Genomic DNA, 26053 nt, shown 5'->3' with positions numbered 1-26053 from the left:
ACAATATTGGCATAGCTTTTGTTACATACCCCAAAACACATATATCTTGTATCACTATAAAATTACAAAAGGTAGACAAGATAGCGTATTACACTTGTTTCTACATAATATGAATCAGTACGTGTGTGAATTAAAATATTTTTATGCAATTTTTTATTCCATAACAATTTTTCTTTTGACTTAGATGATTAAGGCAAAAGAAGCAAACCTTTAGAAACTTTATTTCTCTCATCGCAATTTTGTTGACAGATTGTTCTGGTCTCTCATAAAATATCTTAATGGCCACTATCTGCCCAGTATTCTTATGTTTACATTTCATGACTGTTCCGTAACTTCCCTCTCCCACTTTTCCAAGGGTTTCATACATCTCCATTTTCAAGCTGGGCTTTTACTACTTTATAGAAATAAAGAAAGAAAATGGAAAATGTTAAACGTTTATACTTTTATTTATTCAAACTAGATAATGCATATCCACAATAAACTCATAGTTTAAAATATAGAGACATTTAAAAAAAAAAAAATAGGAATCTTTTCCACTGAGCCTTTCTGTCTTTGGGAACCAAAGACTGCTTGAGTAAAGTGTCCTTCTGAGGCTCCAACTCTCACCAGAACTTACGGGTACTCCTGCTGTTCCGGTCATGCCCATCAACACTGAGATTACTTCACTATAAGTCACCATCCATCAAGCATGGAGTCCCCACACTTCCTGTCATATTCCTGTCAAATAATAGGTTCCCGCACTACTGCAGTCGCCCGCTTATCAGGCCCAAGGTCCTAAAAAAAGCCTGGTCCCGCCCGCAACTCAAACCAGACGTCTTAGGATGCCGGACCGGCGTCACGCCCCACGTCCCGCTGTCGACTTTATCCAAAGAGCCGCCGCCGCCTCAGCCCATTCTGTGGTCCCGCTGGCCTGGCTCTGCGTAGTTCCAGTGGGGCTACGGAACACTGATACTACTTCGTTGCTTAGCCCCGCAAAGATCAGGCCACTCGCTACCATGGAAACGCCAGCAGAGTGGCTGCGTTCTAGCCCTCGTGCGCAAGACCGGAACATGGGCAGGGTCCTGACCCGGAAGGGGAAGTGAGAAGAAACGGAAACCTGCTCTGGGTAGGCAGAGGGTGGAAGAGTGCTGCGCTTGGGAATGGGGGAGGGGAGTACAGCTCGCTGTCACAGCTGAGCCTCCTCACAACGTTGCTTTTGAATGGGGATAGGGAGGGTCTGCCTTTTTATGTTGTTTGCTTTTTTGAGATAGTTGTGCAGTGGCGCCGATCTCGGCTCACTGCAACCTCCTTCTCCCGGGTTCAAGTGACTTTCCTGCCTCATCCTCCCGAGAAGCTGGGATTACAGGCGTGCGCCACCACGCCCGGCTTTGTATATTTAGTAGAGACCGGGTTTCTACTATGTTGGCCAGGCTGGTCTCGAATTCCTGACCTCAGGTGATCCGCCTGCCTCAGGCTTCCAAAGTGCTGGGATTACACGCGTAAGCCACCGCGCCCGGTCAAGATGGTTCTTAAAAACTTTTCTTGAACACCTGCCATATGCCTTTAAATTTTTTCCAACTGCTAGTAATGTTTTTTAAAGGAAAAAACCTCCCTCACCACGTGTCAAACTCTAGGAAGGCAAGTAATTCGAAGGGTTCCACCATATACGAAATGATGTACAAGAGCGCAGAAATAAAGAGGCCAGTGTCTAACTGCTTAAGTAGACATAGAGTTCAGCTGGAGTGACAGTCCCTAATGAATAACCACCGTATCACTAGAGCAAGTGCCTAGGGAGTGCTTTCTTTATTGAATAGGGCTTTCTTTGCTTTTTTTCTATAAAATGAGTTAAATGTAAAAAGCGAAATCTCGCCATGCTTCCACTAAATAAGAGGAAAGGCATTACTTAATAAATTCTAGTCCGGTGGGTCCCGCCCCAGCATGCATATTTAAATCACACCTGGAGAGCTTTTAGAAAGCAACTCCCAACCCCCACATCCACACCCCCGCCCCAACACCAGAGAGCCTGATTTAATTGAGATAGGGTAAATAAATTAGTATGTTTGAAGCTTCTCAAGTTTTCTATGCTGCTACGGTTTATATTGAGAGAAAGGAGAAGTGGTCATCGTTTTCACTGATCACCTAAAATATTCAGAATTGTCTTTTATTTGAAAGTTATTCCGCAGGACGCGGTGGCTCACGCCTGTAATCTGAACACTGTGGGAAGCCGAGACGGGCGGATCACGAGGTCAAGAGATGGAGACCATCCTGGCTAACACGGTGAAACCCTGTCTCTACTAAAAAATACAAAAAATTAGCCGGGCGTGGTGGCGGGCGCCTGTAGTCCCAGCTACTCAGGAGGCTGAGGCAGGAGAATGGTGTGAATCCGGGAGGCGGAGCTTGCAGTGAGCGGAGATCGCCCCACTGCACTCCAGCCTGGGTGACAGTGAGACTCCGTCTCAAAAAAAAAAAAAAAAAAAGAAAGTTATTCAACCACAATATAAAACACCTTCTATAAATAAGAATGTCATAATAAATCTTATAGTGGGTTCAAACTTCATGTAAGCATATTATTTGCTGTGGGCTAAATATTTGCAAGGATGCTTCGCACAGTGGCTCACACCTGTAATCCGAGGGAGGCCAAGGTGGGCAAATCACTTGAGCCCAGGAGTTCCAGACCAGCCTGAGCAACAGGGCAAAACCCCGTCTCTACAAAAAATTAGCTGGGCGTGGTGGTGCACACCTGTGGTCCCAGATACTTGGGCAACTGAAGGAGAATTGCTTGAGCCTGGAAGGTCAAGGCTGCAGTGAGCCCTCTTCACACCACTGCACTCCAGCCTGGGTGACAGAGCAAGACTCTGTCTCAAAAAATAAAAAAAACATTGCCCAGGACAAAGATGAACCAAACTCAGTCCCTGCCCTCAATGAACTCATAATCCAGAGCTACAGAATTGATAACAGCATACAATTAATAGCTTTAAAATTATTCCTTCTACAAGTAGGTTATGGCAGGCCTGGTTAACCAGAACAGCCAGTGATTCTTGCTAATACACAGCTGTAAGACTTTATGATGCACATTCACTGAATTAGTTAAAAGTGTTAATTCATTTTGGAAAATTTAAACTGTTTCCGAAACAATTATAAATCCCTGTAGTCACGGAATTCCTAACCTCCATTGCCTCCAGTTCCCATCTTTAGGACTTTGTTGGTGCGTCAGGAGGACTCAGCACTTTTGTATCCATTCTTCAGCTCAACGGGGAAAGGGAGGTAGGAGGACCTCAGCATTGCCCTAATCTTGCCCATAGTTCCATGGAACCAGAAAGGGTTAACTTTTCCCACTCCTTGTACCTCCCTTTTTTCAAACCCTGAATTCTGTCTCTGCTTTCAGTGACTGCCTAGACTGATAAATTATAAGGGTTTTTTGGTTGTTGCAGGGTTTGAGACAGGGTCTCAGTGGCATGATGATGGCTTACTGCAGCTCAAGCGATTCTTCTGCCTCAGCCTCCTGAGTTGCTGGGGCTACTCGTGTGCACAGAGACAGGATCTCCTATGTTGCCCAGGCTGGTCTTCAACTCCTGGCCTCCCAAAGTGTTAGGATTACAGGCATGAGCTAATGCCCCAGCCCATGAGGGATATTTTTAAGATATAGTTTCTATTTACCATTTTTCTCCATGTAACCCTACCTGTGTGTCTTCCTCCTTTGCTATTGGAAGGGTTAGGACTGCAATGGCAGAAAAGCAAAAACATTAAGAATATTCAGCTTTTAACTTAGAAAACACATTGTGAATGTCTAACAGGACCTATCAAGAGTTAGGCCTGGCTAACTTGATCACTAAGGCAGTCACTGGAAGCTGAGAGAATTCAGGGTTTGAAGAAAGAGGTACAAGGAAAGTCAGAAAAGTTAACTCTGCTTCCATAGAACTAGGGGCAAGGTTGAGGCAATGCTAAGGTCCTCATTCCACCCTCCCTTTACCTGTTGAACTGAACAATTCCCCAAATGGATACAAAAGTACTCAGAGTCCTTAGTATAACAAAGTCCTGAAAGTAGGAATTAGAAGCAATAGAGGGAAGGACAGTAACTACAAAAAATATTCAAGGTCTGTGGGAGGTCAACACCTCTGAACCCCCTGGTGGTGGGGGGGCACTTCTCGCCCATTTGCACCTTTCTTGCTAGTGTAAAAAACCTGAAGTTGTCTCAGGCTGGATAGATAACCCTCACTCAGGTCTGCTGGAGCTCTCCCCCAGATATGAATCATATTTGTAGGTTTCTTTGACAACCAACCACTCATTGATACGCTTGGAAGACTGCACCCCCACATTCTTAAAAATACAATGGTACTCCCCCCCATAGGCAAGTCCCCGGACTCTAACACATATCTTCAATTGAAAGCAGACCCAGAACGGAAAAACTGCATAATACACCATCTTTTAATGTTTGCCCAGAATTTCCAATACTAGAAACCCCACTGCAAAGCAGAAAGACTATTTGGTAGCTTCAAGGAACCATTTCAGGAGATTGTTGTGTGGCCCTCAGTATTCAATGCTGCCTTAGAAGATCTTGCGATCCTCTCTCTTCTTGCCCCAAGTACCAGAGTTCATAAGCCACTGAACCAACCAGAGGGGAGTTATTTTTGGTCCCGGTTTAAAGAAAACAAAACAAGCTGTTGATCCTCCCACGACCTCTTGGGTAATGTCTCTATACCTGTGATAAACCGAAAACAACTAATAAAGGTGTATCCAGCCCTCATCCTCTTAGACCCGCTTCACAGACCTGGCCGAAACTCACATCCAGGCGAGGCTCTCACGTGACCCGTTCTAAACGCGTCACAGGGACACGTGGTTCTAGATACTTCTCCCCCTCCCCCTCAGGGGTGGATTGTTGACAAGGCCGCGGGCAGTCACGTGATCTTACTTACATCATCCCACCTCCTTTCCCTGAAATCTCTGGCCCGGATACGTCCCTCTTTCTCCACCCCGCCGAGCCTAAACTAGAGACGGGGAGGCAGACAGGATAGTGTGTCGGTTTCCTGGTCTCTGAATCCACAACCTCTAGTCTGAACACAGAGAACACAAATTTGTCGATCACTTCAGGAAGCCCAGGAAGAACCATGCCCCGCTGAAGGGCTCAGGGAACGCGCGCTCCCCCGTCCCCCCCCTCCTCCCCCAGCACTCACTCTGTGGTAGCGGCGGAGGGCGGAGGGATCCGAAGGCGGCGGAGGGAGACGTCATTGCAGGGTTGTTTGTCAGTCTCGGCGGCGGCAGCGGCGGCGGCAGCGGCGATCCACAGTGATTCGGCCGCCGCGCCGGGGGGTGGGGGGGCTGCGCGGGACTCTTTTCTTTCAGACTGACCGCGGGGCAGCTGCGGAGCATGTCGACCCCGGCCCGGAGGAGGCTTATGCGGGATTTCAAGCGGTAAGGGCCTTCAGCTTCGCATAGATGACGGCCCCTCAAAGCTGCGGGGCTGCAGGGCGTGGATCCCGGACACCTTCCCCTTGTGACCCTCAGAGGGCCGGCTGTGGGCCCAGCAGGACTGGCGGAAGCCGGGTCCTACCTCGGCCCCTACTCTCCTTATCCTTGCCGCTCGCTCTGGCGCCCGAAGAAATTTCGATACTGCTTCCCCTCCCCCCAAAAAGTAAAACGATGTCGATCGACTGGTCTAGGGTTCCCTGCTGCCCATTTCGGCCAGCTGCCCGGGGTCTCGTCCAGGGGATCAGACATCATCCACCCGCCCCTGCACCCTGCGGCGCCCCTTTCTTGTCCCCTCAAAGTGAGCTCCCGCGGGAGCTTGTTCTTCTCCGGCAGCACCAGTCAGCTTTGTTTCACGGTCCCTCAGTCTTCTCCGAGGAGCCGGGTTGGGGTGAACCTCCCCAGCCCCCCACCCCCGCCAGTCCTTTCCATTTCTGCGGTGAGGGTGGGGTCCAGTGCGTGAGGCTCGGAGGTTAACCCATCCCCCGAAACCCGACTCTGTCCCCGCCCGCCTGAAAGGACCTTGGGAACTGACTTAGAGATCTGGGACCTTAGAGCTGGCCACCCCGGCTGCCAGTGACTTCTGGAACTCAGATCTGGCTGGTGAAGAAAGCCCTATCTATAGCCTCCCGAGTCTGGAAAAATGCCTTCCCTTAGACTGGCGCTAATTTGATACTCCCTGGGCCTCCTTTGGTAAATAGGGTTTTGTTAGGAGGTATTGGGGTTGTGAGGAAGAAAATGACTATTCCGTTAGTTTACCTTTTATTGGATACTTAGAGATGTAGAAAAAATAAGTGAGAAAACATTTTGATATTCTGCACATTTTTCTTAAAATTTTTTCTGGGGACACCTACCCTAATTGAACAAAATAGCATAAAAACATAGATTTGTCGCTCAGGAAGTCACCTCTCAGCTATTATAAAGCCTATGTGAGGCATTTGGATTTGGCCAACTTATTTAATTCATTCGTAGCTTCTCTGAGCCATTTAAAGGTAGGCGTCAAGCAGTGCAGTTCTTCTAAGGCTTCTGTTTGTGGTGGCCTAATTTGCTTGAGATTGACTAAAAACCATTTTTTTTATGTGGACTAGTTGCACATTATGATGCCCCATGAAAACAACTCCATATGTATTTGTGTGTGTGTATAATGTAGCATTTTTAATTGAGGTTACAGTCTCTGAAAGGAGATGCCCTTTTTGGTGCAAAAGTCATTTTTCTAAAGCTTGAAATCAGTGTATCTGATTAGCACTCATGACTAAAATTCAAATAGTAAACTAGTTCATGTCATTGTCGCCCTGACTCCTTACTGTAATGCTCTGCTTAATTCTGAGTTGAATACATGGCACCTTTTGTAGTTTTCCAGAGATCTGCAGGTTACAAGAATTTGACTATGACGAATGTTGGAAAGCCTTGTATTGAGTCTCCTGATTTGAGAGGTAGATTTTATGTTAGTGCAGAGCCTTTAAAATAGGGACTGGCGGAAAACCTACTGATTACTTTTTAAAGCCATTGCTGTTTGAAGCAAAAGGGATAGAGTAAATCTGCTGCCTAATACTAGTTTCCTGGTTACATTTAATGTGTTTTCAGTCATTTCGTGTTTACACTGAGGTTTGCTTTTTTTTTTTTCTTGTAGCCATTTTGCAGAAGTAGCCGTGGTTAGGATACACAGTCTTTGCATGTTTAGAGCAGCAAAATCAATGGTTCTGTAAAAATATCACTTGCTTTTGAGGTTTTAAACTTTTTTTGGTATAAGAGGACAGTCTATATACATAAATTCTTGAAGAGATAATCTTGATAATATTGAAAGAGGGATGATTCTCAAGCTTTTCGGATTTTTAGGTAATTTGGAGAGGTATTTAATAAGTATATATACCTGGTTAATATATCTAAGTCATATGGTTCATTTTAGTTCACAATAACAAGGAAATGGAGTTAGTCTGTGTCTCAAAATAGATGGTGTAGTGTCTGTAGGTGTTTATGTGGCCTCCTTAGTGGCCTTAATGTTCAACTTTTTAAATTACAACGCTGGATTTCTAGGTTACAAGAGGACCCACCTGTGGGTGTCAGTGGCGCACCATCTGAAAACAACATCATGCAGTGGAATGCAGTTATATTTGGGTGAGTTGAAAGGTTTAACAAATAATAGGTGTGTGCTGAATCTTTAAGAAAAGTGAACATATAACAACTGTCTAGGAAAAGAAACTGAGGTGGAATGAGAGATCTTAAGGACTAAAACTGCAAGATAAATTAGAAAAAAAATTTTTTCAATTAGAGTTTTGGCCCAGCACAGTAGCTCCACGCCTGGGAGGATCGCTGGAGCCCAGGAGTTCATCACCAGCCTGGGCGATATAGTGAGACAGTGAGACTCTGTCCCCTCTCCACCAAAAAAAGAGTTTTGGCAACATAGTGAGAGACCTTGTCTCTACAAAAAGTATAAAACTAACTGGGCATGGTGGTGCCCAGCTACTTGGAAGGCCGAGGCAGGAGGATCACTTGAGCCCAGAAGTTTGAGGCTGCAGTGTGCCACTGCACTCCAGCCTGGGCAGCCAGCTATCCAAAAAAAAAAAAAAGGAAAAAGTTTCAGCAGTTATACAAAGTTTATTTGCTCTTTGATGTTATTACATATGGTTTTATAATCACTTGGGGTTTTACTTTTAAGGTACTACTCAAAACTAAATGGAATGGAATAATAAAGGAGAAACAATAAGTTACTTTGTATAAAACATATCATGCAAATGCTCTCATTCTGTTGGAGCTGTTAAAAGGTTTGGAACCAAAAATATTAAGAACTTCCACTGCTGCAAGAATTTAAGTGAAAATGATTCACAGCCCAGTGTGAAATAACAGAATGCAGCCATTTGAGAAGCAGCTGTAAATTTTACCTACTATATATATTGCATATATGCTTTTTAATTTAAAATTTCCTTATGCTTTTTTTGGTTTTTTCTAGACTTGATCTATTTTTTTCTTTCATTCCTTTGATACTAGAGTTTTGCATTAAAAAGTAAAAGGAATATGTTGATAAACAGAATTCTGACACTACAGAATCAGCTACAAGAGTCTACATTTAAAGACTAGTGGAAAATGAGTGAAGTTCATCCTCATAAAGTACTTCTGAATCTGAGTTGAATACATGGCACCTTCAGGATATTATCCTGCTGCTTTGAGATCCTGAATATGCCTTGCAAGTAATAATTAAGCTTTATGCTGCTGCTTAGGAGAGATGAAATTGGGATGTTGGGGGCAAGGATCTGAGCAAACAAACCTGGCTCTTTGGTGACATCAACTATGTTTAGCCTATTTGAACAAAAGTTGTGGCTCCATTGGAAAGCAGGACACTTGGGTTTAGCATCATAACTAGAGTATTGCTTTACTTCTTATTGCTGTAAAATGAAAAGATGACTTTCCCTCTTAAGAATATACATATGGGCCAGGTGCAGTGGCTCATGCCTGTAATCCCAGCACTTTGGGAGGCTGCGACGGGTGGATCACCTGAGGTCAGGAGTTCAAAACCAGCCTGGCCAAGATAGTGAAACCCCATCTCTACTAAAAATACAAAAATTACCTGGGCGTCTGTAATCCCACCTACTCGGGAGGTTGAGGCAGGAGAATTGCTTGAACCTGGGAGAAGGAGGTTGCAGTGAGCCGAGAACGTGCCATTGCACTCCAGCCTGGGGGACAAGAGCAAAATTCCATCTCAAAAAAAAAAAAAAAGAATATACGTATGTACAAAATGACTGGTCAGTATTAATGAAAGTTTTTTTGTGCTAAAATTATGGGCAAGTTTTTTTATTTGGTTTCGTAAAACCACTCTAAAAAGAAAGCTTAGAATGAAAGTTATACTTTATGCCTGGGTCTATGAAAATTCAGGGCTAAGGTGTTATTAAACTCTTATCTTAAAACTCCACACATCATCAGAATGAGTCCCTCTTTTTCTGTTGGAGTAAATTTATCCTTTCCCATTCTTGAAAATCAAGAAAAAGCTGAATGAGAAACTTCTTTTAATCAGAAATCTTCTTGTTTTCAGACCAGAAGGGACACCTTTTGAAGATGGTAAGTCATACTCATTATGTTTTCTATAGTGTTATGAGGTTACTTTTTGGTAGAAAATTGTAACACCAACATATCTATTTGAAGCCATTTTCTATGGTTAATAGGCCAAGTTAAAAGTAAAGCTATGGAAAATTTATACTTCATAAGGGACTTTTTCCCACAGCAGCTTGGTCACCTCCATTCGTAACCGGTATTAAAGGTTACTTTAATATTTTTGTGTAGAACTGTAAGCCGAGATGGCAATGTTTATGTTGAGAATAGTTTAAATTTAGGTGGCCTTAATAAAGATATCTCTGAGGTGAACACCAGAAGAGTAAATCATGCTTTTTTACTTTGTTATCTTTGATATTTGACAGGGTGTTGAGCTGAACTTTTTCATGAACATACATAGCTGCCAGTAGTTTCAAGTACTACTAGCATTTAACACCCATAAGTAGTTACCATTTTGCATAATCTTTGGCATTTCAAGTTGCGTATTTTCATCGGGGCGAGGAAAATGGGAAACGAGTTCTAATAACGTATTTATAATTGAGCTTACCAAATTGATTTTAAACAGGTACTTAGACTTTTCCTAATTATAGTATTGGATTTTAAGAAATTATTAAACAGCTTTGTTATTAACAAAATGACTTCAGAATTAATCCATCAAAAATATCCAAGAATATTGATAATTCTCTGTTTGTAAGGACGTAATCTCAATGTCCAGTAGGAGAAATGGTTAAGCAAATTATGATGTATCTGGATTCTGGAATATGTACCTGTTAAAGAATAAGGTAGATTTGGACATACTGTCTTAAGAGGACAAAAAAACTGCAGGATAATGTTTGTTGTAGCATCACATTTTTAGTAAATACATATATGCATGTGTGTCTATGTTAAAGGGTTATATATCAAACTGTTATCAGTGATTATCTGTAGGTGGGGGTGAGTTGAAGGAGGTACAAAATGCCAGTTGGTCAGGGGCAGTTGCTCACAGTATAGCCAGCGCTTTGGTAGGCTTAGGCAGGTGGATCATGGATCACTTGAGCCCAGGAGTTTGAGACCAGCCTGGGGGAGCCCTTCTTTACAAAAAATTAGCCAGGCATGGTGGTACATGCCTTTAGTCCTAGCTACTTGGGAGGATCACTGGAGCCCGAGAGGTCAAGGCTGCAGTGAGCCCTGATGGAGCCACTGTGCTCCAGCCTGGGCGACAGAGTGAGACCCTGTCTTAAATTACCAATTTTTCTTAATTTCTTAATTTAAAGACATTTTTATTAGTATTAGGAAGCTCTGGACCCTTGAGTATCTTTTTTTTTCTTTTTTGTCTCGCCCTCTCACCCAGGCTGGAGTGCAGTGGCGCAGTCTTGGCTCTCTGAAACCTCCGCCTCCCAGGTTCAAGTGATTCTCGTGCCTCAGCCTTCCAAGTAGCTGGGATTACAGACACGCGCTACCATGCCGGGCTGATTTTTGTATTTTTAGTAGAGACAGGGTTTCACCATGTTGGCCAGGCTGGGGCCTTAAACTACTGACGTCAGGTGATCTGCCCGCCTTGGTCACCCAAAGTGCTGGGATTACAGGCATGAGCCATGCCCAGCCAAGTATCTGTCTTTTTAATATTCTGTATGGGCCGGGCGCGGTGGCTCAAGCCTGTAATCCCAGCACTTTGGGAGGCCGAGACGGGCGGATCACGAGGTCAGGGGATCGAGACCATCCTGGCTAACCCGGTGAAACCCCGTCTCTACTAAAAAAAATACAAAAAACTAGCTGGGCGAGGTGGCGGGCGCCTGTAGTCCCAGCTACTCGGGAGGCTGAGGCAGGAGAATGGCGTGAACCCGGGAGGCGGAGCTTGCAGTGAGCAGAGATCCGGCCACTGCACTCCAGCCTGGGCGACAGAGTGAGACTCCGTCTCAAAAAAAAAAAAAAAAATTCTGTATGATAGGAAGATGTATGAACAAAGCACTTCTGCATGTCATAGTATGATAGTTGTCTGGAAGAAAAGCACTTCTGCAGTTGTTGAAGTTGCAATTTGAACTACTTTTTTCATGGAACATTTTTACTTGAAAATACAGACAAGCTATGGTTATTCAGGTTTGAATATATGGTAGACATATTCTCAGAAGTGATGTAATAAGCTTGGTGTGGTGGCAGGCACCTGTAATCCCAGCTACTCGGGAGACTGAGGCAGGAGAATTGCTTGAACCTGGGAGACAGAGGTTGCAGTGCGCCAAGATCGCACCATTGCACCCCAGCCTGGACAACACAGCAAGACTCCATCTCAAAAAAATAAATAAATAAAAAGTGGGAGGAGATCTAAGTGGGTTGTTAGGTTAAGGATAACGACTGAAGATATTTGTTGCTGTTGATAAAATGACAGCTTCCTGATACTTACTTTTTGATGTTAGTGGGTAGTGTTACCTGTTGTGATTTTTTTGATAGTATATAATGGAATATGGCAACATTTGGAAGATCGGTAAAGTTGAGTCACCCAATATTTTGCAGATGTCCCAGGAGTAATAATACAAAACCATGAATGGGTAAAACGTATGTGAAATGAACAGATTTTAATGTAACTGAGTACAAAAAGTTGACTAATAATTTCAGATTCTATATTGCAGCAAACCTTTAAAAGAACTACCATTTGTTCTTTGGTATAATATCAAAACAGAATAGCTACAGTTACCTGAAAAAGCTATTAAAATACTACTTTTTTTGCCGGGCGTGGTGGCTCATGCCTGTAATCCCAGCGCTTTGGGAGGCCAAGGTGGGCAGATCACCTGAGGTCAGGAGTTCAAGACTAGCCTGGCCAACATGGTGAAACCTCGTCTCTACTAAAAATACAAAAATGAAACAGGCGGGATGGCGTGTGCCTGTAATCCCAGCTACTCCAGAGGCTGAGGCAGGAGAAATGCTTGAACCTGGGAGGCAGATAGATTGAGTGCAGAAGCAGATAAGCGAATCCAGCGGTCTTCTGTTAAACCAATCATTAAAGAGACAGTTGCAAATATGTAAAACAATGCTTACACTTACCACCAACTTGGGGAGAAATATAATTTTAATTTATATTATGTGTAATGGGTTTGCAGTTTAACCTACCTTTTTTTTGGGGGGGGGAGACAGTCTTGCCTTGCTCATGTCACCCAGACTGGAGTGCAGTGGTGCGATCTCTGCTCACTGCAACCTCTGCCTCCCAGGTTCACGCGATTCTCTTGCCTCAGTCTCCTGAGTAGCTGAGATTACAGGCACCCCCATACCTAGCTCATTTTTGTACTTTTAGTAGAGACGGGGTTTCACCATGTTGGCCAGGCTAGTCTCCAACTCCTGACCTCAGGTGATCCGCCCACCGCTTAGCCTCCCAAAGTGCTGGGATTACAGGCATGAGCCACCGCACCCGGCTACAGTTATTTTTAATGAAGATTTTCTGAGTTAAACTTTTTTTTTTTTTTTTTGAGATAGAGTCTTGCTTTGTCGCCCATGCCAGAGCATAGTGGCATGATCTGGGCTTACTGCAACCTCCACCTCCTGGGAGCGTCCTTTGCCATGTGGTAGTCAGTCCCTCTCAAAATCCTTTGACCACCCCTCATTCTAAGCTATAATAAACTATTTGTAGTTCTTCAAATATGCATTTTAAATCTTGGTAGCTAGGGCCTAGTTGCCTTCCAAAAATATGACAGTTAACACTCCCACCAATAGCAACATGAATGTGCTTGTTCCCCAACTGCTTGCCAATGCTGCGTGCTATCATTCTAACATAAATAGAGTATATTCAGTATGTTTTGTGTGTCGAACCAAAGTTGACATACTAACTTTTATGTGGTTGTACAAAAACCAGTGTGCAGTTGAGAACTGATGAAGAGATTAAAAAGTCATGCTTGTCTTTACTATAATTATTTTATTTTCTCTCTAGGTACTTTTAAACTAGTAATAGAATTTTCTGAAGAATATCCAAATAAACCACCAACTGTTAGGTTTTTATCCAAAATGTTTCATCCAAATGGTAAGTAGCATTTTATAGATTTGGCAGATGATAGTGGGGAAAAGAGTTGTTTCCCTCCTTTTAGCTCTTTCACCTTACATTTCACTGTTAGGACTCACTTGTAGGTGTTGTTTCCATGTCCATGTTAGCCATGTATTTTGTTGCGGATTTTTTTTTTTTTTTTTTTTTTTTTTTTTTTTTTTTTTTTGAGACGGAGTCTGGCTCTGTCGCCCAGGCTGGAGTGCAGTGGTGCAATCTCAGCTCACTGCAAGCTCCGCTTCCCAGGTTCATGCCATTCTCCTGCCTCAGCCTTCCGAGTAGCTGGGACTACAGGCACCCGCCACCACGCTTGGCTTATTTTTTGTATTTTTAGTAGAGACGGGGTTTCACCGTGTTAGCCAGGATGGTCTCGATCTCCTGACCTCGTGATCCACCCACCTTGGCCTCCCAAAGTGCTGGGTTTGTTGTGGATTTTTGGTTTGTTTCTTGTTTCTTCAGAGACAAGGTTATACTCTGTCACCCCTGCTGGAGTGCAGTGGTGCAATCTCGGCTCACTGCAAGCTCCACCTCCCAGGTTCATGCCATTCTCCTGCCTCAGCCTTCCGAGTAGCTGGGACTACAGGCGCCCACCACCACGCTTGGCTTATTTTTTGTATTTTTAGTAGAGACGGGGTTTCACCGTGTTAGCCAGGATGGTCTCGATCTCCTGACCTCGTGATCCACCCACCTTGGCCTCCCAAAGTGCTGGGTTTGTTGTGGATTTTTGGTTTGTTTCTTATTTCTTCAGAGACAAGGTTATACTCTGTCACCCCTGCTGGAGTGCAGTGGTGCAATCACAGTTCACTGTTACCTCAAACTCCTGGGTTCAAGTAATTCTCCTGCCTCAGACTCCTAAGTAGCTAGGATGACAGGCGTGGACCACCATGCCCAGCTAATTTTTTTGTTTGTTTTCTTTTTCTTCTTTGTAGACACAAAGTCTCTGCGTGTTACCCAGGCTGGTCCTTGAACCCCTAGCCTCAAGCAGTCCTCCCACTTTGACCTCCCAAAGCACTGTGATTACAGGAATGGGCCACCTTTTCCAGCCTTTAGCTATCTTTCTGTAGCTAGAATCTTATGAAGCTTCCAAATTTGAGGTCAAGTTGTTTTAATAACCCCTGAATTAAAAGTAATATGTGGTTGGGCATGGTAGCTCATACCTGTAATCTCAGCACTTTGGGAGGCCGAGTTGGGCGGATCACCTGAGGTGAGGAGTTTGAGACCAGCCTGGCCAACATGGTGAAGCTCCATCACTACTAAAAATACAAAAATTAGCCAGGCATGATGGTGGGCACCTGTAATCTCAGCTACTCAGGAGGCTGAGACAGGAAAATCGCTCGAACCTGGGAGGTGGAGGTTGTAGTGAGTCGAGATCACAACACTGCACTTCAGCCTGGGTGACAAAGCAAGACTCTGTCTCCAAAAACACAAAGGTAATATGTTAAGCCAGGCACAGTGGTGCACACCTGTAGTCCCAGCTACTCTGAAGGCTAAGGCAGGAGGGTGGCTTGAGGCCAGCCTAGGTAACATAGCAAGATCCTGTCTCTACTAAAATAAATAGATAAAACTATTATCTATCTATTTGTGGAATTGTGAAAAATAACAAGAAAAATGTGTTGGCTGAAATTAAGCTTTTCAAAAATACAATTTTGGCCAGGCACAGTGGTTCATACCTATAATCCCAGCACTTTGGGAGGCCAAGGTGGGAAGGTTGCTTGAGCCCAGGAGTTAGAGACCAGCCTAGGCAACATAGTGAGGTCCCATCCCTATAAAAAATTTAAAAAGTAGCAGGGCATGGTGGCGCACACCTGTAGCGTCAGCTACTTATGGAGGCTGAAGTGAGAGGATCACTTGAGCCCAGGAGGTCAAGGCTGCAGTGAGCCATGACTGTCCTACTGCACTCTAGCCTGGGCAACAGAGCAAGATCCTATCTCAAAAGTACAATTTTGCATATACAAAATTGGAGTCAGTGACTATGCACAGTGGTTCATGCCTATTAATTCCAGCACTTTGGAAGGCTAAGGCAGGTGGATTGCTTGAGCACAGGAGTTCGAGACCAGCTTAGGAAACATGATGAAACCCTGTCTCTACAAAAAATACAAAAATTAACTGGGCACAGTGGTGCATACCTGTCTTCCCAGCTACTAGGGAGGCTGAGGTGGGAGAATTGCTGGAGCCTGGGAGGTTGAGGCTGTAGTGAGCCATGATTGCACCACTGCACTCCACCCTGGGTGACAAAGCAAGACCCTGTCTCAAAAAAAAAAGAAAATTGGGATCATTTATATATAAAATGAGGTGGTTGTTTGTTTTAATATACTGTGAACATTTTCCCTTATTAAATATTCTGGGCCGAGCACAGTGGCTCACGCCTGTAATCCCAGCACTTTGGGAGGGAAAGGCGGGCGGATCATGAGGTCAAGCGATCAAGACCATCCTGGCCAACATAGTGAAACCTCATCTCTACCAAAAATACAAAAATTAGCTGGGCATGGTGGTGCGTGCCTGCACTCCAGCCTGGCAACAGAGCAAGACTTCATCTCAAAAAAAATAAGTATTCTGATACGTCATTTTTAATGGCAAAATGTTCTGTTACATAGATTTATTATATTTTTAACCAGTGTCCAATTGTTGATAGTTTTCTTTTTTTTTTTTTTTTGAGACAGAGTCTTGCTCTGTTGCCCAGGCTGGAGTGCAGTGGCCGGATCTCGGCTCACTGCAAGTCCACCTCCCGGGTTTATGCTATTCTCCTGCCTCAACGTCCCGAGTAGCTGGGACTACAGGCGCCCGCCACCTCGCCCGGCTAGTTTTTTGTATTTTTTAGTAGAGATGGGGTTTCACCATGTTAGCCAGGATGGTCTCGAACTCCTGACCTCGTGATCCGCCCGTCTCGGCCTCCCAAAGTGCTGGGATTACAGGCTTGAGCCACCGCGCCCAGCCGATAGTTTTCAATTGTTCATAATTTTAAATAGCACTTTGAACATTCTTAAAAATAAATCTTAAAAAAAATTTTTTTTTTTTTTTTTTTGAGAAAAAGACTCGCTCTGTCACACAGGCTGGAGTACAGTGGTGTGATCTTGACTCACTGCAACCATTACCTCCTGGGTTCAAGCGATCTTTAGCCTCAGCCTCCTGAGTAGCTGGGACTGCAGACGTGTGCCACCATACCCAGCTAATTTTTTTTTTTTTTTTTTTTTTTTTTTTTTTTTTTTTTGAGACAGAGTCTTGCTCTGTTGGCCAGGCTGGAGTGCAGTGGCAGGATCTCAGCTCACTGCAACCTCTGCTTCCCAGGTTCAAGTGATTCTTCTGCCTCAGCCTCCCAAGTAGCTTCAGACCCAGCTAATTTTTATATTTTTAGTAGAGATGGGGTTTCACCATGTTGGTCAGGCTGATCTTGAACTCCTGACCTCAGGTGATCTGCCTGCCTTGGCCTTCCCAAGTGTTGGGATCACAGGTGTGAGCTGCTGTGATGGCCTGAAAATAAATCTTTCCAGATACTAATTATTTTTTGACTAAGTTTTTTGTTTGTTTTTTTAATTGCTGCATAACAAATAGACTAAGTTTTTTAAATGTAGGGATTACTGGGTCAGAGACTTGTGTGTTTTTAAAGCTTTAGTATCATTTTCCATTTTTTTCCTTCAGTGGAATTGTTCTCATTTTCACTTGGTAGAGTAGTTTGTTACTACTCTTCATTAAATGATGGCTAATTACTTGTAATACATTTGGTCTTCCTTGACATCTTGCTGTTTACATCTATTACATTTATATTTCTGGATTATTAATTACCACGTGAAAGACTTCTCCAAATTCTTGAAGCTCCTCTTCAGTTTTACAGCCTTTGCTCATTTAAATGTGGTGTTCTCCATCAGCCAACTCACTTTCAAGAAGAACATTTTCAGAGGTCCTCTTGGTCATGTCTCTAGTACTGCAGAATACATTATAGAGCTCCCTACCCAGAGGACAGATGTGTTTTGTTTGTGTCTGGAATCAAGATGACTTTCCAGTAATAGATACTACTTTTGGCGCTTCATTGCTATGAAGTTGCTTTTTCCTTCTAGTTGCCTTTTTTGCTTTTTTTTTTTCGGTCTAAGACAGGTTTAATTTTATTTTCTGTTTCTCTTTTTGGGGAAGTTCCCAAGTCATTTACCATTTATTCCACTGTAGCTTTATCTTGCTTAGACTTGTTATTGAGTCAAACCAAACCAGTTATGGTAAGAGGGTCTTTAAATCAAGGTGGGAAAGACGGTAGAATGAGTAAGGGGTATAAATGTAGGATTATCAACTTACGCAAATGTTTAAGAAAACACAGTGTATTTGGTTTTCACATCTCTTCATATTTATAGCATGGTTTCCCTTTTTTTCTGTTACGAGTCCTTTTTTATAATTTAACTTTTTGGTTTACTTTTTAAAAAACATTTATTGAAATATAATTTACACACCAAGCTGTTCACCCACTTAAATTGTACAGCTCAAATGGTTTTTAGCATAGTCACAACCATTACCATGACCACCTTAAAAACAACAAAAGCCCCATAACTATTATCTTAGCAGTCAACTGTGTTTGTCCTAACCCTCCCCGCTTCAGTCCCAGGTAACCCCTAATCTGTTTTCCCTCTAGATTTGACTATTCTGGACATTTCATATCAATGGAATCTTACAACATGTGGTCCTTTGTGACTAACTTCTGTCACCCAGCATGAAGTTTTCAAGGCTCATCTATGTTGTGACATAATAGTATTTGTGATTCATTTTTTATTGCTGAATAATATTCCATTGTATGGATATTCTGTATTTTGTTCATTCATCAGTTGATAAGATGTTTCGAGTTCTGGTTTACTTTTGGATTCTCAGAAATAGTTACTCAGAACTTTAAAATTGTTTTATACTTTTATGGGTTTTAAACAGTTGCCAATTTTTGCTTTAGGCGGCTAAGTTTGATGTTTTTGTGGGATGGACAGTAAGTTGGCTTTGAAGCTGAGAGATAGATCTAGGCTAAGGCCAATGATTGGGAGTACTGAGCACATGGATGGTAACTGAGGCCACAGGAGTGAATAATACAGCCTGGTGTGTGTATAAAGGGTAAGAAGGAAAAGGGCCTATGATAGAGTCTGGAAGAATCACAGTGTTTTTAAGTGTGATTTGCTCCCCACTCCCTGTTATGGTTTGCTCCATGAAGTGGTATCTGTAACATTTAAATGCATTTACCCTTTGTTTTACATAGCAGTTCACTTCTAGAAATTTTTTCTACAGATAGTCTCACAATTGGGCAAATATTTATATTCATTGCTTGTATTTTCACAGAATCAGTCTAAAAGGGGAAGAACCCTCCCAGATATTAGGACTTTTGATACCTGTCACTTGATTTTTTTTTTTTTTAAATGAAAGGAATATGTATACTCATTGCACAAATAAATCATAAACACAAGGAAAGATAAAGAAAATAAGATAGGCCAGTCACGGTGGCTCACGCCTGTAATCCTAGCACTTTGGGAGGCTGAGGCAGGTGGATCACGTGATCAGGAGTTCGAGACCAGCCTGGCCAGCATAGTGAAACCCTGTCTCTACTAAAAATATAAAAAATTATCCGGGCATGGTGACGTGTGCCTGTAATCCCAGCTACTTGGGAGGCTGAGGCAGGAGAATTGCTTGAACCTAGGAGGTGGAGGTTGCAGTGAGCCGAGATTGCGCCACAGAACTCCAGCCTGGGTGACAGAGTGAGACTCCATCTCGGAAAAAAAAAAAAGGATCATCTGCTGGGCGCGGTGGCTCACGCCTATAATCCCAGCACTTTCGGAGACTGAGGCAGGCCGATCACCTGAGGTCAGGAATTTGAGACTAGCCTGGCCAACATGGTGAAACCCCATCTCTACTAAAAATACAAAAATTAGCTGGGTGTGGTTGTACGTGCCTGTGACCCTAGCTACTCGGGAGGTTGAGGCAGGAGAATTGCTTGAACCCAGGAGATAGAGGTTGCAGTGAGCTGAGTTCTCACCACTGCACTCCAGCCTGGACAACAGACCGAGAATCTATCTTTTAAAAAAAAAAAAGGCCGGGCACGGTGGCTCATGCCAGCACTTTGGGAGGCTGAGGCGGGTGGATCACCTGAGGTCAGGAGTTCGAGACTAGCCTGGCCAACATGGTGAAACCACGTTTCTACTAAAAATGCAAAAATTAGCTGGGCGTGGTGGTGGGCATCTGCAGTCCCAGCTGCGTGGGAGGCTGAGGCAGGAGAATCCCTTGAACCTGGGAGGCAGAAGTTGCAGTGAGTCGAGACTGCACCATTATACTCCATCCTGGGCAACAAGAGCAAAACTATGTCTCAAAAAAAAAAAAGGACAAGAAAATAAGATCATCCATAACCCTACTATTACAAACATCCACTACTTACATTTTGACATTCAGTCTTACGAATGTTTTTGTGACTACATATACTTTAAATGAATTTATATAAAATTTTTTAATCAAAATAGGAAATTATAAATAAAAACATACTTTTAAGGTAATATTCTGTTGATGTCTTACTCTATAAAACAGTAGATATGTATCATTTCTCGTGATTGTGTTGCTATTGTTTATATGAATGTATCAGTCATTGTTTATTTAGCCAGTTCCCTCTTTTATGGACCACAAGGTAGTTTTCAGTTTTTCACTTTTTTTTTTTTTTTTTTTGAGATAGAGTCTGCTCTGTCACCCAGGAGTGCAGTGGCACAATCTCGGCTCACTGCAACCTCTGCCTCCTGGGTTCAAGCAGTTCTCCTGCCTCAACCTCCTGAGTAGCTGGGACTATAGGCGTACACTACCCGTGCCTGGCTAATTTTTGTATTTTTAGTAGAGACGGGGTTTCACCATGCTGGCCAGGCTGGTCTCAAACTCGTGACCTCATGATCCACCCGCCTCGGCCTCCCAAAGTGCTGGGATTACAGGCGTGAGCCAGTGCACCTGGTCTTCTACTCTTATAAGTAGTAGTATAGTGAACAACCTGTAAGTCAATCTTCGTGCATATCCACGTTTATTTCCTTAATTTCTAAGAGTGTAATTGCTATGTCAAAAATAGGCAGTTTTTTAAAAGCTTTAAGAATATTTAGAAATACGGAATTTAAATATATTGCTAAATCATGTGTGTTGAAGAAATTTAACTCAAAGCCTCCTGATCATAACATGCTGTGAAAGAACATGAAAATGAATCTTAGTTCATTTTCTGCTACAACAGAATAGCAGGGACTGATAATTTGTAAACAATAGTAGTTTGTTTGGCTCATGGTTCTGGAGACTGGAAGTCCAAGAGCATGGCACCAACACCTAAGCAAGGTCCTTGGTGCTGTGACATCCCATGGTGGAAGGCAGAATGACAAGTGAGCACACAAGACATGAGAAATAGTGCCAGACTCATCCTTTTATCTGGAGTCCACTCCTGCCATCAGCTCTCATGACCTAAGCACTTCTTAAAGGTCCCACTTCTCAACAGTGTTACAGTGGCAATTAAATTTCTTTTTTTTTTCTTTACTTAATTTTTTTTATTTTTATTTTTTTGAGACGGAGTTTTACCCTGTCATCCAGGCTCAAGTGCAGTGGTGTGATCTCGGCTCATTGCAACCTCTGCCTCCTGAGTTCAAGCGATTCTCCTGCCTCAGCCTCCCAAGTAGCTGGGATTACAGGCATGCACCACCACACCTGGCTAATTTTTATATTTTTAGTAGAGACGGGGTTTCACTATGTTGGCCAGGTTGGTCTCAAACTCCTGACCTCAGGTGATCCACCCGCCTCAGCCTCCCAAAGTGCTGGGATTACCAGCATGAGCTACCGCGCCCAGCCTCCAGCAATTACATTTCAACATGAGTTTTGGAGAGAACATTCAAACTATAGCAGGTACAGAATAAGAGACTTAAGTTTTAAGACAGGTTTTCCTTTGATACAGAAGAATTTAGTTATTACCTAATATTTAAAACATCTAAGCCAAGCATTCTGTTTGTGGTAAAGATTTCTCTTAACTGTTAGATATGACAAAGTGAATGTGTAACCAATTTTAGTGTTGTCTTTGCAGTGTATGCTGATGGTAGCATATGTTTAGATATCCTTCAGAATCGATGGAGTCCAACATACGATGTGTCTTCTATCTTAACATCAATTCAGGTAAGTGTGTGTTAAGATGTATTATAGTTTGTCAGTATTCTGTAGGATACAGTCAGCTCCTTTAGGAGCACTGTAACCTGCTTAGCACACAGGTAACCAATGGCAGAGCTTGGACAAGAATCCATGCTTTTCAGCTAACTTCTCTTTCAGTAATGCCTACATGGGATCCAGTCTGCAGTCCCTTTCCTGATTGTGTAAGTTACATGTTCTCACAGGTCAAACCTAATTTGTGTCCGTGAAGCATAGCCAACGGTTGTGGAAAAGAAAAAAATGGCTTGGAAAAACCATAGGAACCTAAAGAAACTGCCAAGCACAGATAAGCATTGAATGTGTTACCCCATCCAAGAAATTCTGTTTTAAAAAAAGAAAGGAAAATTAATGTAACCATTTGCCAAAGCAGTCTGGCAGAATATTTCAGAATAGATCTTTGAATGAAAATTTAGGAGGGGTGGAGTGAGGGGTGTTCTGGTTTTGTGGATTTGAGAGGAGCAGAAATAATATGTTGGTTTGTGATGTTCTTTTTAAAGTTTTTTCTGTCACACTTCTTTAATTCTGGCCTTTTTTTTTTTTTTTTTTTTTTTTTTTTGAGACAGAGTCTTGCTGTGTTGCCCAGGCTGGAGTGCAATGGCTCAATCTTGGCTCACTGCAACCTCTGCCTCCCAGGTTCAAGTGATTCTCCTGCCTCAGTCTCCTGAGTAGCTGGGACTACAGGCATATGCCACCATGCCCAGCTAAGTTTTTTGTATTTTTAGTAGAGATGGCGTTTCACAGTGTTAGCCAGGATGGTCTTTCTATCCAACCTCATGATCCGCCCACCTCGGCCTCACAAAGTGTTGGGATTACCGGCATGAGCTACTGTGCCAGGCCAATTCTGGTCATCTTACAAGCATTGTTTTTCAACCTTCGTATCTCATTCTCTTCCTGCTAAATGTATATGTTTTGTTGATTAAAGGAAATAAGACTTATCCGCCAACTTTTACTGTCAGACATTTGCAAAGTAACTGCAGTAGTAGAGTTTAACCTTGGAAAATGTTGGATACTGACAGATTTATTGATATTATATCTTACCCAAATTAAGCTGTTCATTTCATTGGTTTAATGAGAAAATCTCAATATGCTTAAGAATATTCTTTTCTGATTTCTTTGAAATTATAGGTATTTTTTTCTTTTTCTTTTTTTGAGACGGAATTCACCCTTGTTGCCCAGGCTGGAGTGCAGTGGCGCAGTCTCGGCTCACTGCTACCTCTGTCTCCCGGGTTCAAGCAATTCTCCTGCCTCAGCCTCCTGAGTAGCTGGGATTACAGGCATACGCCACCACACCTGGCTAATTTTGTCTTTTTAGAAATTATGGGGTTTTCTTCATGTTGGTCAGGCTGGTCTCGAACTCCCTACCTCAGGTGATCTGCCCGCCTCGGCCTCCTACAGTGCTGGGATTACAGGCATGAGCCACCACACCTGACCTCTTTTTCGTTTTAAATAGAAACAGGGTTTCCCTATGTTGCCCAGGCTGATCTTGAACTGCTGGGCTCAAGGGATCCTCCTGCCTCGGCCTCCCAAAGTGTTAGGATAACAGGTGCAAGCCACTGTACCCAGCCGAAACTGTAGGTCTTAAGGCAATTGAGAACATTATTTCAGAAGCTTAAGTTCCTTAGCAGCAGGAAACCTCATAGTATTTATCAAATCATTTCTAAAAGTATTTAGACCCAAAATTATATGACATGTTAATCTCTGAAGTAATTTGTTGTTTTGCATAACTTCTCTGTAATATATTCCATATCTGACCCGTTAGTATAAAGAATAACTAAGCAAATCTGTTTTTTCTTTTCTTTCCTCCTAGTCTCTGCTGGATGAACCGAATCCTAACAGTCCAGCCAATAGCCAGGCAGCACAGCTTTATCAGGAAAACAAACGAGAATATGAGAAAAGAGTTTCGGCCATTGTTGAACAAAGCTGGAATGATTCATAATAGACAACTGGTCTGTTAATCTTTTTCATCATTGTTGTGTATAATTTACCTCTCAGTAGAAAGGCTAACAAATTTTAAGTGCCACAGGTTTTAAGGATTCTGCAGAAAAAAAAGAAAAAAGTCCTTCAGTTTAGAACCTACAAAAGCTTGTGTATCTTGATTAATGTACTTTTTATTGCATGGTGTGAACTAAGTTATTGCTGCATAAATTTGTAATATATCCTGTTTGTATTTTTTTCCAAGTGTATAATGTTGGTGTGGAGTTTTCATGACAGAATATACACATTTTGTAAATCTGTACTTTTTTCAAATATTGAATGCCTTATTTTTGAATTCTTTAGATTTTTAAATTGGAGAAAAGCACTTAAAGTTTTTTATATATGAATATTACATGTAAAGCTGTTAAAATACATAACTTCAGTGCAAGAGACTTTGTCACTTATTTCCTTATGTGTGTAGGAGGGGTTAATAAGTCTCTAGCTCTCCATCTATTGATAGTTTCATTTACAATTTCAAAAGAACATTCTTACATTTTATCAAGGAAGTCTTCAAATTTGATTCTAAATAGCAATTATAATCTCCAACTTTATTTTGAATGTACCTATATTAGTTTCAATTGAGTAATTCTAGACATAACTGGTTTGGTTCTTTCCAACTCTGTATTTAGGCCATTTGTTACAGTTTCTTCATGCATTACTTACTGTTAAACTGTACCTTAATTGCGGTTTCACAGTTGGCACTTCTGCCACGAGCAGAGAACTGATGCGACTTGTTTTGCTGCTTGGTAGCACTTTAAAAATTTTTTGATTAATGAAGAAAGTAAAACCATAAACATTTGCCAAAAATTCATGCCCCAGTATTAGCAATGAATTGATTGCATTGGTTTGAGAAAGGCACATCTTGGAGGGAAATCTTGGTGTAACTTAAATATTTGAAAATTACCTTTAATGCAATGCATATCTGTTTATTCTGGGAAATGTTTTAATGCCAGGGCCTGCTGAGTTGCTGCTTCTTGTGGAGATTTTTTTTTTTTAATCTCCTGAGTTGTATAAAAGTTGTACTGCATCTTAGTTTACTGGATAAATTTAAAACACAGTATTGTAGAAAGCTAATACAAAACTATCCTATGCTTTCAAATAGTATAGAAAATGGAAAATATACAAGTAAATTCTGTTGAACCACCTGTGTAGTCTCTCTAGTAGATAAAACAGCTACTTCAGTAACCCCAAGAGTTTCTTGTCATATCCATAAGATTGGGTTACAGTATGGCAATATCTACAGCTTCTATTCATTATGCAATGTTTAACATTGATTGGATAAATGATTATGGGCTGGGCCAGGTGGCTCCCACTTGTAATCCCAGCACTTTGGGAGACAAAGGCGGGAGGATCACTTGAGGCCAGGACTTCGAGACCAGCCAGAGCAACATAATAAGACTTTGTCTCTACTTTAAATTTTTATAAAATCAATTGGGCATAGTGGCGCTTGCCTGTAGTCACAGCTACTTAGGAGGCTGAGGTGGCAGAATAGCTTGTGCCTAGGAGGTTGAGGCTGCAGTGAGCTGTGATTATGCCATTGCACTCCAGCCTGGGTGACAGAGCAATACCCTGTCTTTAAAAATAAAAGCTATTACTTGGCAAATTCTGGGGTAAGTGTATGATCTTAGGGAACTTTGATACCAATGGGAATTCACTCACTGGAATCGTGGTTCCCAAAAAGATGCTTTAATTGTGTGGTGCTTTCATAGTTTAGCTCCGAAACAAATTACAGACATTCACTCCAGTAACTCCTAGATTAAATATACAGTAGCCATGAGGGTCTGCCCTCTTATTTCATTAAATGCTATTTGGTTACTACTTCAACATCGATTTTTATTCTTGACCTGTTTTTGCCTTTCCCAGTTTAAAACAGGAACATTTCAAGTATTGGTAGATTATTATAAAGAAGTTACTTTGCAGGGAGGTCAGTGAGTTCTAACCAACAAAATTCAACACATGCATAAAACTCATAGCGTCCACATTCCTTTTTGAGAAAATCCTTAAGAAGGTTCAATCTATACGCTTTTTTCAATCCTCACTTTTTTCTGCAGCCTTGGAACAGATTCCTGTTTCTTTGGTTAAGTAGCAGATATAAACCTTCGATTTACAAGGTTGAGTTGTACAAAGTGTTTACTTTAAACTCTAGGTCAGTTTCATAAATGTATGCTAGGGCTAGAACTAAAATACATTTATTTATGTTGGTACAAAGTTATATTGCTGGATTCATGTTAAAAAGTTTAAATGCATTTGTGGTGCAATTCCCTGTAACAATACCCCTAGCACAGAATAATCTGTGAAAGGCACTATTCTAAGCACTTCTAACATACATTATTTCGTTTCAAATTCACAAATACAGTGGCTCACGCCTGTAATCCCAGCACTTTGGCAGGCTGAGGTGGGCCGATCACCTGAGGTCAGGAGTTCAAGACCAGCCCGGCCAAC

General features: G+C 42.3%; 2 protein-coding genes across 11 annotated transcripts in view; one reads left to right on the top strand and one right to left on the bottom strand.

Annotated features, from left to right (window-relative positions):
• The window catches only part of CDKL3 (cyclin dependent kinase like 3), a 76766-nt gene extending 71511 nt beyond the window's left edge, over positions 1-5255 (bottom strand). For 3 of the 9 annotated variants that reach the window (XM_008014447.3, XM_073010685.1, XM_073010694.1), the window contains exons 1-2: positions 831-1443; positions 209-394 (exon numbers count right to left, since the gene is read on the bottom strand). In XM_008014447.3, coding sequence (XP_008012638.3) covers positions 209-373 — 165 coding nt within the window. In that variant the 5' untranslated portion in view covers positions 374-394; positions 831-1443. Of the gene's footprint in view, positions 1-208; positions 395-616; positions 1444-4747; positions 4880-5150 lie in introns of those variants that run through there. The other 6 variants (XM_073010687.1, XM_073010688.1, XM_073010689.1 and 3 more) reach the window with 4 other exon arrangements.
• UBE2B (ubiquitin conjugating enzyme E2 B) lies at positions 4942-24756 on the top strand. 2 transcript variants are annotated; one of them, XM_008014439.3, is made up of 6 exons: positions 4942-5388; positions 7477-7557; positions 9467-9492; positions 13376-13465; positions 21519-21607; positions 23445-24756. In XM_008014439.3, exons 1-6 carry the CDS (start codon positions 5345-5347, stop codon positions 23571-23573), a joined length of 459 nt encoding a protein of 152 aa, XP_008012630.1. In that variant the 5' UTR covers positions 4942-5344; the 3' UTR covers positions 23574-24756. The 2 variants fall into 2 exon arrangements, with proteins under 2 accessions (XP_008012630.1, XP_008012631.1); XM_008014440.3 differs by lacking the exon at positions 13376-13465 and having other exon boundaries at positions 4956-5388.
• Positions 24757-26053: the final 1297 nt, after the last annotated feature.

This window comes from Chlorocebus sabaeus, chromosome 23 (assembly GCF_047675955.1).
Source record: "Chlorocebus sabaeus isolate Y175 chromosome 23, mChlSab1.0.hap1, whole genome shotgun sequence".
Classification (NCBI taxonomy): Eukaryota; Metazoa; Chordata; class Mammalia; order Primates; family Cercopithecidae; genus Chlorocebus; species Chlorocebus sabaeus.
Note: the sequence above shows the minus strand (reverse complement) of the source record. Positions and strands in the feature narration are given on the sequence as shown.

What these genes read in the sequence shown, in the direction of transcription:
- UBE2B (XM_008014439.3), top strand. Translation starts at nt 5,345, where the DNA reads ATGTCGACCCCGGCCCGGAGGAGGCTTATGCGGGATTTCAAGCG. An exon ending in CTTATGCGGGATTTCAAGCG is followed by an intron (nt 5,389 to 7,476) that starts GTAAGGGCCTTC and finishes CTGGATTTCTAG; the next exon opens with GTTACAAGAGGACCCACCTG. An exon ending in CTATCTTAACATCAATTCAG is followed by an intron (nt 21,608 to 23,444) that starts GTAAGTGTGTGT and finishes CTTTCCTCCTAG; the next exon opens with TCTCTGCTGGATGAACCGAA.